This window comes from Eleutherodactylus coqui, chromosome 4, assembly GCF_035609145.1.
Source record: "Eleutherodactylus coqui strain aEleCoq1 chromosome 4, aEleCoq1.hap1, whole genome shotgun sequence".
In the NCBI taxonomy this organism is placed as follows: Eukaryota; Metazoa; Chordata; class Amphibia; order Anura; family Eleutherodactylidae; genus Eleutherodactylus; species Eleutherodactylus coqui.
This window is the reverse complement of record NC_089840.1, coordinates 254,081,405-254,094,731: the sequence shown is the minus strand read 5'-3', so window position 1 is coordinate 254,094,731 and position 13,327 is coordinate 254,081,405. Positions and strand designations below refer to the sequence as shown.

Genomic DNA, 13,327 nt, shown 5'->3' with positions numbered 1-13,327 from the left:
ATAATGGGGGCGGAGGATGCCAATGCACCCGGTCCCTGGAGCCATAGGGGGCCCTTAAGGTCTTACTTCATCATATAAGGAGACAAGTGCTAAAAATGAATTATTACAGATGGGGGCCCTGTTACTGACTTTCCATTGGGGCCCAGCAGCTTCTAATTATGCTTCTGTATTGTGTCAGGGATTGAGAACTAGTTAGAGTTATCGGTTTGTTGTTACTTTGGTTTTATTATATTTTATTGTCTTTTTATCCTAAATCTTTTATAATTACACATGTATATCAGCTATAAAGCGGAAATCCCATCTGCAGCAGTTGTATAGATGCCAAATTTACTGTATGCTCATCCTCGCTGCTAGTCATTATGTACACAGCACAATCATGCGGCCACAGAATATGACAAACATGAGTTTTAGATTTTGTGTCCTTGTATGACTAGACTAGCTTAATTGTATTTAATAGGTCAGGAAATAGCAGAGGCTGCCAAAGCAATGACTTTAAGGTTTAGTTGATGAGCCAAGTTATTAGGGACTTTCCCCATATGTGTTTCCCTTTCTATATACACCCCCATACAGCTGCCTTTATAGAAGAGACAGGGATATTGATCTCTGTATACATGGCTTACCCTTTTTGTTAGAAGCTGATCAGATGGTATCATTCTATTGGCATCCTTATTAATGAGCTGTAATATGTGGGGGATCCTGTATGCAAGTGTTCAATTGTCCTGCAGTGCCTCCACAGGTTAAATAAAGCATTACACCATTCCAACCATTTTAGTATTCTAACCAGAGTACCCCGATAAACCTTCACACCCCATTACCATGATATTGGATGATCTAGATTAAAGGGGTTGTCCCATAAAATAAAGTTATTTCTTATCTGCAAGATACAGGATAACTATCTGAGTGGTGGACCACCATGAATCGGGAGAATGGGATTGGAAGGTCCCCGAGAGAATGGAGCTGTGGTCATGTATGCATACCATCACTCCATTCATTTCATTGGGGCTGCCAGAGATAGCTGAACTCTTGAACACATGCTTGACCACAGCTCTATTCATTCCGTGACCTTCAGGACCCCCGTTCTTGTGATCAGTGGGGGTCCTAGCAGTTGAACCCCAACCAATAAGACAGTTATCCCCTAACCTTTTGATAGAGAATAACTTCGTTTCATTGCACAACCCCTTGAAGTAAAGTCCAACATAACTTGAATGTAACATCCGTGTGATTTCCCAACTGTGGGAAGTTATAGAAATAGGCCTGAAATCTGTGAATGTTCCTTCATGTACATAAACTTCCTGGTACTTACCAAGAACTTAGTGCCACAGAAAAAGGAACTGAAATGGCTGACTCCTGGCTTATGAATAATCATCATTTAGGACAAAAGTAAAGAAAACCTTCCTGTAGGGAAAGCCTCTTAGAAGCTGTGGCCAAAGGGCAACCCTTCCTTTGGGTTTAGAAAACTTATGCCTTCATGTATATTAACACAGTTCCAACAGAATTGGAAGTCCCCGATAGTAAGTGAAGTGATGCCATGTGAAGATGTCATTATATGACTTGGATGTATACTGGAGATGTCTTGAAACACCTATGGTGCATTGAGTCTGCAGTGACGAGGGACTCCTAAATTGGTGTCGTACTCTGTGCGTGATGTCATAATGTTGTCATGTCACGGACTTTGAGGATCTAGTATGATGTTGAGTATGAACTACTACAAGGACAGTGATTAGTAATTATCCTAACTATTGAAAATTGAAGCGCCTTGTCTTGCCGAGCTGTTCCCCTTATATAAACATGTGGATATGAATTGCAGTTGACGAATTTCACAATGTTTAAGTACTGAAACCCTCCTATGCAGTGAGAAAAATATTGCTGTTTGGTAAAGTTTTTCTCGTAAGTGCTTCTTCCGCCTCCGTCTGTCGCCACTGCACAATACATACCCTCCGCCTGTTTTATCACCCCCCTAAAACCAGCTCTGTTTGGAGGCAATAAATACTCGCTCCTGTTAGTTCAAAAGATCCCAGATTTACAATTTTTCTGACCCTAAAAATTAATTGTAATTTATATTTTAAAAGTATTTTCTGGGACGAGGATATCAGTGACCTATCCTCAGGATCTGCTGCCCATGACTACCACCTATCAGCTGTTTGAAGAGGTTGCTACAGTCTGGTGAGTGCTGCAGCTTCTTCTCAGGCCACTGATGTCACGTTCATTTGTCATGTGACCTTTCAGCAGTTCAGTTCCATTCAACTAAATGGGTTTGAGCTGCTATACCAGATACTGCCACTACAAAAATGTACAGTGCTGTGCTGTGAATGCAGTGAAAAGACTGCAGAGCTCGCCCAAGTGCCGTGGCCTCTTCAAACAGCTGTTATGGACAGTGGACCCCTACCAAATGGACATTGATGACTTACTTAAGGACAGGTTATTATATTCCAACTCCTGGAAAACCTTTTAACCCCTTAAGGATCAAACAGTAAATTATGGCGCTTGGTTCTGAGCTTTATTCTTGGCTGAAAAATTTGGCACGGGATTAAAGCTTCTGCTCCTGCAATCTAGCAGGAGCAGGTCGGGTCCTTGGCTGGTAGCCACAGCCAAGGATCCGGAGGAGTAGGCAGAATCAGCTTTTAACCACTTCTGCCTTCTCTCTTGCAGGCTACATAGTGCTCAATGAGCAATATGTAGTAAAGAAAGAAAGTGGAAGTGACACTTGTGCTATTCGACCTGGTGATCACATGAATGCTGGCTGCCTACTAGCACAGCAGAGCTGCAAGGTCCTAGAAGAACCAGATCAGCTCTGTTAGTGACTACTGTTACTACAGGGGTAACTGTGGCCCTTATGGATGCTGCTACTATGGATGCCGCAGCTACAGTGGAAAAGTGTGACATTAAAAAAAGACAATGTAAATCACCCCCAGAGGTCTTATATGACATCATAGGGGACATAGATGTTAAAAAAAATAGTTACAAAAATAAGTAAAAAATACTAAATTTAAATAAAAATATATATAAAAAAAGAACATGACCCACCGCCAACACCAGCCAAAACCGTCGCCACATGTGCCCTGTAATCCGAGGCCATGCAAATTATATATCAAACCATCCAAAACAAAATCAAGAACCCATTCCTGTACTTTATTTCAGTGTAAATATACAAATTTAAAAAATAAACTTTAATTTTTTTTAAATAGTTTTTTTTTTAGCATTTTTACCCTAATAAAAAAATGAATAAAATAATTGAAAAAAATATATTAAAAAATACCCCTATATGTCACAAAAAACAGAGAAAATATTTTTGGTAGCTGAAGAAAAAAATCATCCCTCAATTAACTAGTATTCATATCCCTTCACAAACCACCTTTCCAAAGATCTCCATGTCTTAAACCCCATTCCTTTCCCTAATAGATCCTTTCCATAAGGTAAAAATCTTCAAGTGGTACAAATAGGTTTCCCATTCATAGTTGATATCTAGTACTCAAGTGACGTACTACATTAACCTGGCAACTATTTTGTAAGAAGGAACATTAGTTTCATTACTATTCAACAACACATTGCATTTTTGAAATATTCATGTCTCGATACAGAAATTGTATTCTAAGACAACACATTTTTTATTCTTTGTTTACTGTAAAATCCAATAAAAAGTATTGAAAAGAATATATATAAAAAAAAGAAATAAAAATAAGGCAGTAAAACCACCACATCGATAAAATCTCTAAAAAGTGTCTGGTCCTTTAGGACCAAAACCTCCTGGTCCTTAAGGGGTTAAAGGGATTCTTTTTACAATCCCTTTTGATTAGAAAGATCCTTTTTAAAATATGACACTGGATCATCAGTGATCGGCTGCAATCTATGGTATTAACAAGTGTTCAGTTTCCCTGCAGCGCCACCACAGGGGAAATGAAGCATTGCAGGGCATCCACTGAAATCAATAGACTATGCATGCCATTTACAGAGTCCTCCAGAGGGAGTTGACTGTGTAATGGGAATTAAATAACCATAAGGTTAGTCTATTGCCTTTACACATGTAATTTGTAACATATACTCACTCTCTTGCACTGTATATGTATTCTATGGCCTTCCATAGGCTCTTACCGCCGTCCTTCTAGACACACTAAGTCGCCTTATCTAGGCCAGGGTGAAAACCCCCACCATAAAAACTGCTGTAGCTTTAATGTGCTGCCAGGAACAAGCTAATGCATACTAGTAAAGCACGCTTATTACAGCCATAAATTGCGGTGTAATCCAATAAACAGGCCGCAGAACTTATAAAGTGCTGTCCAGGATAATAACGTGGTTTAAGGATTATCCCGGTTTTATAAATAAATTCTTTAATCTCTTCGCTGCGGAGAATATTTCTAGTTTGTATTCTTACCAGCTTCCTTGCGAATACAGAAGCCTGAATTTATTTACACTTTGATATTTTGCAATGTCTCCACTTCCTTATTTTTCGTAACTTAAATCTACTTTACCGTTGTGAATGTGGGCTGTATGGGGAAATCCGAGTATTTATATAGTGGCGGAGGATGTAGTGGTTTAGCGGTGTGCAAAGTTTTTGTGGTGTTGGCCATAATAAACAGAATATTTTGGGTACGGACTTATGAAAATCATACAGACTGAAGGGGTCTGTGTTACGTTCTTTCACAGCAAAGGCAAAATCCGTCTCTCCATTGGACACAGATTAATACCGCCTCAATGCTGGCTAAATAATAGGGCATAAGTACTAATAACTGACCGGGGTTTCATATGCTAGTCTAAGTAAACTATGCACCAGCATTAGTGAGAAAAATGGATTGAGGCTGGCGTTAAAATTGCGTGAGATTTGTGAGATTCACGAATATGAACTCTATTCTTTTGAATGGGTCATACACATAAGCGATTTTTTTTTCCCCCTGCATGGCACCACGATACAATGCTATGCGGGAAACCATGTTCTATCTTGTGCGTGCTCTCGCATCGCACCGTCCACTGTATTCAAAGGGGCCGCCGGTAGCATCGCACCCTGTGCAAAGCGCACACAATATGCGGTCTCCTTATTGAAAACAATGGGAGGAACTCTGCTGTCTTCCGCCTTGGCTGACAGCCGCGCCGGAGGATCCCTGCATCCCTGAAGTGATGCGAGGCAGTTTTCACATAAAAATGCTTCGTACCCCATGGGAATTTACATGGTGGGGAGTGCAATAGGAAAACTTGATATAAGTAAGTGATTACAATATTAGAGCAAAAGGATCATTTATTATGGAGAATTGACCCCTTGAAGGGAGGCTCTAGTACCCTGTTGTACCGCCTCTAGCTTGGATACAAGATGTGATACGGGGGCATGGAGGCTTTAGTGCCCAGTTGCACAACCTCTAGCTTGGATACAAGATGTGATACGGGCAGGCCTGGAGGCTCTAGTACCCTGTTGTACTGCTTCTAGCTTGGATACAAGATGTGATACGGGTGGGCATGGAGGCTCTAGTACCCTGTTGTACCACCTCTGGCTTGGATACAAGATGTGATATGGGCAGGCATGGAGGCTTTAGTACCCTGTTGTACCGCCTCTAGCTTGGATACAAGATGTGATATGGACGGGCATAAAGGCATACAGGTACCATATGGTATCCTGCAGCATGTCACTCCACATTTGCTGTAACTGAACCTCTAGATCCTACAAACTTGTACGCTATCAAAGTAGGCATCTCAGATGGTCCCATACATGTTCTTTTGGTGTTTGTCAACCGATCAGACGATCCTCTCTACTGGTAGTCTGTAGGGGGCATCCTGAGCCCGGTCACCTTGTGTGCCCTCACACATCCACTGGTCCCAACACCTATTAACAGTCTGGTCAGATGGCCCAAATGGCGGGTAATTCATTGATACAGCCAACCAGCTTCTCGCATCCCAATAATGCGCCCCTCTCAGACTCTGGTAACGGGGTGACATCTCTTCTCTGTGTCGTAGAGGCGTCTAGTGGTCAACAAGCTCTACACAAGCGGAAGAAGAGGTCACTACACACAAGGAGCCTCTGAGCCTTTTTATAGGTCATGGGGGGAACCAGTTTTAGGGCCTCAGGTGACAAGACCGTTCATCTAATCACGCTACAACTCTATTCACTTGCATATCAGCCTGAGATATAACTCCATGCCGAGTTTTGCGACAAAAAGACAACTTCTTCTAGGTGCAGGATTTTTTTTTGATAAAGTGTATAATCTTTTGCTTCCTATTTTCATAAATGTTACATTTTTTGTTTCTGCTACTCGGTCACATGGGACTAAGACATTCAAAATGGTCTCCTTTCTAATTGGTGAATGAATATTTAATATTAATATAAGACTTGGTCATTATCATAATTGGTTTATGATCTAAACTCAACAAGATGATGCCCAAATTGTGGCCATAAATAAATATGTCCCGCTTATACCTACAATAAGCATTAAAGCTAATAGTAAAGCAAGATATAACACAGCCAAGGTCCCAATATCCCTCCAGATGTACTGAGCTAATAAAAAGTAGTCGCCTTATCGTAGATCAGAAAACGGAAATGGAAAATTCTACTAAAATGTGCTGCAAACGTAGAAGAAAATCCTATGGCTATAATTGCTATGTAGAACCAGAAGTCAGAAAGAAGTTGAGTTAAAGTACAGAAATCATAACCTAGCTATGTCAATAGCTCTTCTTGTCCTATCGCTGGGTAACGGGCCTTTTACATGGACCGAGAAATTGTTCCGATTCCCGCGATTAGCGATTCGTTCAGTCTAAATACATGCACTACTGAACAATGAATGATCAATTTGTTTGCTATTCAGTTTTTGCATGCATAAAAACTGGCAAACGTTCATCTATCATCAATCCATGGCCCACACCACCTCCAATCACTAGGGATGTTTGTTCATCCATAAAAGCACACGAACGACCATTGCTGGGACAACCTGTTGGGCATCTGCACTTGGCAGCTGGCATTTTGTCACAGAGGCACCTAGGCTTCATAGACTAGCATAGTCCCTCCTGGTTGAACTTTCCTCTTGGCCAATCTTCATAGACTGCTCCAGTTTGGTTCTACTATCCTTTCAATGAAGTGCCTTATCTATGGCAGCCCATGAGAGTAAATGACTAGAAAAATGATAAAACATTCTTTTTTTTTTTTTTTTACAACAAACCAAAGTTTTTAAATACAGTTTTCATCGGAATTGTGGCTCACTGAAGTCAAATCCAACCAAGGGCAATATCTGCAAGGAGTTTGCATATTCTCCCTGTGTTTGTGTGGATTCTAGAGAAGAGCGAACTTACTCGGTTCGGGTGTTTTTGCACTTGAGCACTGCATTTTCCGAGTAACTGACTACTCGGACGAAAAGATTCGGGGGGCGCTGGGGGGCGGCGTGGTGGAGCGGGGGGTAGCAGTGTGGAACAGGGGGGAGCTCTCTCTCTCTCTCCCCCACTCCCCTCTGCAACCCCCCGCTCACCCCCGACGCCCACCGAACCTTTACGTCTGAGTAGTCAGTTACTCGGAAAATGCGGTGCTCGAGTGCAAAAACACCTGAACTGAGTAAGCTCGCTCATCTCTAGTGGATTCCCATCCGCACTCCAAAACCATGCTAATAGGTGAATAGGTTGTGAGCCCCAATGGGGACAGGGTCCAATGTAAGTGATAACTGTAGAGCGCTGAAGGATATTTATGCATTGTTATATAAATGAGTAAGAATAAATGATTAGGGATATGAAGATTAAAGGGGTATTCCGACCATAGCCAAGATGTGAAACCGCTGCTATGACTACCGGAACCTACAGGAAAGATTTGAGTGATTAGCAATGCACGCTTTTCGTAACACTCATTGAAGTGAATGGGAGCTACCAGAGGCATAACTTGAAGCTTCTGGGTCCCAATGCAAAATCTATAATGGGGCCCCCAACTGTAATGCTTTATTCATAGTACTGGGCTCCCTGTAGGGAGAAAAGAGGCCTTCTGGTCCCCCTAAGGCTCCCAGGCCCGGGTGCAACCGCATCCCCTGCAACCCCTATAGTTACGCCAGTGGGAGCTAAGGAAATGGTGTATTGCCCTGTGCCATGCTAGCTCCCATCTACTTCAAAAGAGAGTTACAGAAAGAGCAAAAGCACTAAGTGCTCGGATCTTTTTGAAAGATGCTTCTGAGTTTTCAACATTTCAGCCATGAAAAGTTGGGATGGGAATACCCCTTTAAGGCTCGGACTACACGCCATCTAAAAATCACAGGGAAATCACAACTGCAACGAGACTTCAATTATTTGCTTTGTGGAAAAATGTAGCAGATAAATTGAGATTATCATAAATTTTACAACAAAAAGGATTAAAAAAAAAGAATTGTTTCATTCACTGACAGCAAACGGGTGTCTTGAAAGTGGTTTCAAAAATTCTACCATTTTTTTTGTAGCCCACTTCTCATGTTCAGGAGCAATCGCACAGTTAAGTTTTGGTACCCAATATGAAAATGAGGCCATGTACTATCAATCGGACGGTCACTGGCATGGGTTCCTGGTGACAAGTACATTCCCCATTGGGAACTCATGCCAATGACTGCCACAGACGGACTGCAGTTTTATTTCGTAGACCGTAAGGTTAGAATTCTTTTTTTTGCATATTAAAAAGCAAGGAATGCTGGGACATGTAGTTTAGGGATGACGTTGGCTAACGAGGAAACGGTTAACTTCATCTACTGCAAAAGGAAATCAATATAGTTGGCATGAGACCCGTAACAAACAAACTCGGAAGTTTAGGAAGTTTTACTCTACACCCTGGCAAGATTTAAAGGGGCTTTCACAGGAAAGATATTTAGACCTTTTTACAGATGGGGATGAATGTCTGATCACTGGAGGTCCTAATGCTGGGACCCCCAGTGATCCTGAAACTAGAGAACCCGAATGCCGTATGATCAGAAAGCGGTGCCCTTGCTTGTCTGCCGCTGCATTCACTTCTACAGGACAGGCAGTAATCGATATGCTCAACAATCTTCTTCTGTCCAACAGAAGTGAATGGAGCGATGGTCATGCATGTGATCTGCTACTTTATTCACATGGACCGTTCAGATGCCCCGATCTCAGGATTGCTATGGGTCCGAGCTGAGAAACCTCAATCTGTGGATAGAGAATAAATGTCTTCAATAGGAAAACCCCCTTTAAAGGGGATCGATCATTAAAAAAAAATTCATATGCATAGTGACATGTCAGAAATTTTGATTGGGGGGGAGCTGGGTGCTGAGACCTCCACCAAATGCCTAAAACGACACGGCGGAAGTGCTTAGCTCTCCTTGGAAAGCAGAATAAATGGTGTATTGATCAACAGAAAGTATATGAGTCCAAGGAGAGCCAAGCAAAGCCAACCAGGAATGGAGGGGCACAATGCTCAGGTGATCATTTCTGTCCCTTCGTTTTAGTGGTTGGTGGGGGTCTTGGCGCTGATCAAGTCTTCTTACATGTCAAAAGGTGTCCGGCATTTCTGACCTCAGGCTTAGTATAATTTGCCCTAACGCATGATGCACTTTATACATCCCGGTCTGACCTGACGTACATTTCTGGGATAAGGGAGGAGTATTGTCTTTCCTTGAGGAGAGCACCTAGAAGGTGAGTGAGGAGACTAATAAGGCCATGCGTGCTCCTCTGGGTAATATGCAAATCACCTTCCTTATCTACATTTTCTGGGATAATTTACAGCAGTTTCTGGTGTAAATTCTACATCAATTTGTCAATCCATGGTGGTCACACCCCCTCCCATCAAGCCCTGCCCACTAGCGGTTTCTAAATGTTGACTTTTTTTTAAAATGATAATTCCCCTTTAAGCCGCTACATTCTGGGACATAAACGGTTAATAGAAGAAGCTAATGATTCTTAAAGTGAACACATTTCTTGTGAGTGGAAGTATAATTAGAAGAACAAATGTTGTTGCAGGGCAATGAGAAGGAAGATCCTGGGAAGGCTTCGCGGCCCTCCCTCGCTGCACAGCGGTAGATTTGATGTATATTTGTAATTTCACACCGCAGGGATAACACTTCATTGTAGAAGATGGGTGCTCTGGACCACCGCGCCTCGGCTTCGAAGCCGCGCACAATCTCGTCATCCGCACGAGTCATTCCACAAATGAAACAACTTGTGTCGATTATTTTATGGGTTTATTTCTTGTTTAGTGTTCGACTGGATAGAAAAATATGCTCCCGGCTTCAAGGCATCTGTGATCGGGAGAGACATCCTCACGCCGCCGGATCTGGAAAGGATATTCGGGCTCTCCGGAGGAGTACGTAACGTCTTATTGACTTGTAGAAAAAAACTGCTATACTTTGCTGGTAATGTACAGTATGTGAACCCTTGTGTCAGATGTTTCCAGTGTCATGGTTGCCGATGAAATAAGCAGTATTTGATGTAGTCATTGAAATGGCCTCATCAGCGGTATAACTATATAATGACCATCCGCAGAGTCATTTTTTTTTAATGATGCTAACTAAAATAAATGGAAGAAGTTATTACACTCAGACTATTATGGCCAGTGAACCATTATAAGGTAAACTTAATTGTTTTTGATATGTTTCCTCTCAGCAGTCTGTGAAAACTAATAGTTTTGTGCAAAATATTGTTGAATTCGCATTTAATGGGCCACTCCAGCAAAAATCTATTTTTCCATCCCTGTCCCCCCTTCACTTGATTTCCTATTATACTTTGGAGATTTATTCTGTGTATTGCAGTCACGTGCATGCAGAGCAGCCTCCTGTCTGATGCTTATCAGGCACAATCTTGATGCTGAGATATTTCACTTTCAGTTTCAAATCAATCCCATGATACATCAGCACAGGCTTAGCTAGAGGCTGTACTATTTCTGCCTGCTGGGAGGACAGTTTAATTATTATTATCTTTTATATTCATCTAAATAAACTACAGACCAGAAGTATACAGTCAGGAGGATGAGCTGTGGTCTCCTCTGTTATAGCTGTGTGATCATCATCAGTAACTGGGACAGAAGTGTCTGAGTTCCTCTCTAGGCAGTTTCTAAGGTAGAGATCATGTAACAGCATCACATAGGCTTGTATCACACAATCGTTTTTGGGTTTGCTCATAAAGGCGTGTTTTGCATGCGTATTTTGTTTGCTCACAAAAATATGTAGCATGCTCTAAAAGTTCGCATTTCCACACGAAAAATAGCACATTCTGAACTAATTAACTTAATTGACCATTTCAATGAATGTGAACATGGTTGCAGATTTTTTTTTTGCGCGCACAAATGTGCAAAAATACAGTAAAACACGCACATGCCCCAGTCATAGATTGAGAAACTGACTAGAAATGGAACATGTAAACCCAAGTAGATATGAGCTGGTTAGAAATGGGATCACATGACCATCTGAGGAGAAAGAGCCCAGGAGTTTCAGACAGAATGAAATTACCAACCAAGATAACCACGACAAGGTAACCACAACATACATGATTTTATATATATATATATATATATATATATATATATATATATATATATATATATAATCACACACATAAGGGATAGCTATAAAATGAATGAATTAGTGGAGTGGCCATTTAAAGGGGATTTCATGTTAATTGCCCAAAATGCTAACTGATCTAGAGAATTCTCTGACTTTAGTCTGGTAGTTGGCAGGCCACATGGTTGTTCTGCATTAGAATAAATGGGAATTAAAGCGGTTGTGCAGTTTGATTGCCTATTCGCAGTATGTTACATCCTAGCTGGATGCTAAACACTTCATCTGGATCAGACATACTTCGTTGTCCAAAAAGGATCTACACACAATATAATGACTCAAAGAACATAAAACACGATTAACAAAACCAAAAGTGGGGGAACAGGAAATCTGACCCTTACTACTAATGCAATGAGGTACTACCAAAAAGTGGAGCATTCGCCCAGATGAGGGCAACCCCACCTCAGGAACTGTGGCAACTCTGCTTCTCATTAGTTGGAATACAGGTGTATATATAGGCTACAGAGAATAACAAGGAATACAGTTTAGATGAAGGCTTGCACACAATGAACCAGATGAGATGTCACTGAACCCCAGGATATCCTTTACACTAAACAGGCTTATCTGACAGTGGAGCAGGACAAAAGTCACCATCAGACTAGAAATATAACCAGACCTGCAATAAATGTGTACAGACAGGTGCTAATTGGCCGGCTGGAACACACACCTCCCAGCTGACCAATCCATCCAGATACCCTCACAGACGTGTTCAAGTCAGATTCCAATGCCAAAATGATACTAAACATATTCCAGTGCGTGGATCACGGGGGTTGGTGCCGTGACGTCATGCCAGACCTGATTTTACATGGCCAGTGAGCTATGACACAATACAGTCCATCAATAGTAGGTTAGTGGCAGTCCGACATTCGGAACCCCCGACAATCAGTTCTTCGCCAAGCCTGTGCACTGAGCTAATTTTTGCAGGAATTAAATAGCGTAATTCCCATTGTAGTGGCCAAGCTTGGCATTGCATTAATTTCAATGGGAACTGGGCCTGCAATACCAAGCCTGACCACTGCAGTGGGACACAGAGCTTTCGTTTCCTGCTGAAATCACCTGAGTGAACAAGAGTATCAACCCACATAACCGCTGAATTGGCAATGGACTCCCAACAATCTACTATTGCTGACCTATCCTGAGCATAAGCCATCAATAGTTTAGAACTAAACAACCCCTTTAAATTAACATTGGTGGCAGTGAAGAGAGGTGGAATGAAATAATAAAAAAAAAGTTAATGCTTACTTCTGTACTCCCTTGTTGCTCTCCCGTAGTTATTCCTGTCCTCTGGGCGGTCTTTGTTTAGTGGCTGCAGTGGCGATGTTTGGTCATCCACAAGACCAATGCAGCCATTGTGAGGCCCTGCGAAGCAACATCATGACATACCATAGTATGTTAGGCCGAAAAAAGACATAGTCTATCCAGCTAAGCCTATAACTTCCCCCAATGTCGATCAAGAGGAAGGCAAATTTCCTTCCTGACTCCAATCTGGAAATTGTAATAATTCCTGAATCAACAACCCTTCATCAGTGACATCTCATAAAAGGCCTGGGCCTCTCCATTACTAGGCCATGTGACCTGTATACGAGATGTCACTAGGGCCAGTGTACCCAGCGTCATCACAGGTCACAAGACCTCCTTCCAGTGCATAGAACGGGCATTCAAAGCCGCACTGTATGTTATAGATAAATACTAATAAATGCAAGCTATTAGCTGATATTTTGGCCAAAATATGTGAGCCCACAACCCACATCATGGGTCCTCGCTTATTGTGGGTCCTTTAAAATCACAGAAAGAGAAATATCATACAGACAAAAAAACTCACAGAAAGCGGCCAGGTACTCACT

At 41.8% G+C, this 13,327-nt stretch overlaps 1 protein-coding gene across 1 annotated transcript in view; it reads left to right on the top strand.

Annotated features, from left to right (window-relative positions):
* Nucleotides 1-13,327, top strand: part of PYROXD2 (pyridine nucleotide-disulphide oxidoreductase domain 2) — a 76,379-nt gene that overhangs the window by 52,533 nt on the left and 10,519 nt on the right. Inside the window, exon 14 of the mRNA XM_066598838.1 lies at nucleotides 10,128-10,234. Within this exon, the coding sequence (XP_066454935.1) occupies nucleotides 10,128-10,234 (107 nt within the window). The remainder of the gene's footprint in view (nucleotides 1-10,127; nucleotides 10,235-13,327) is intronic.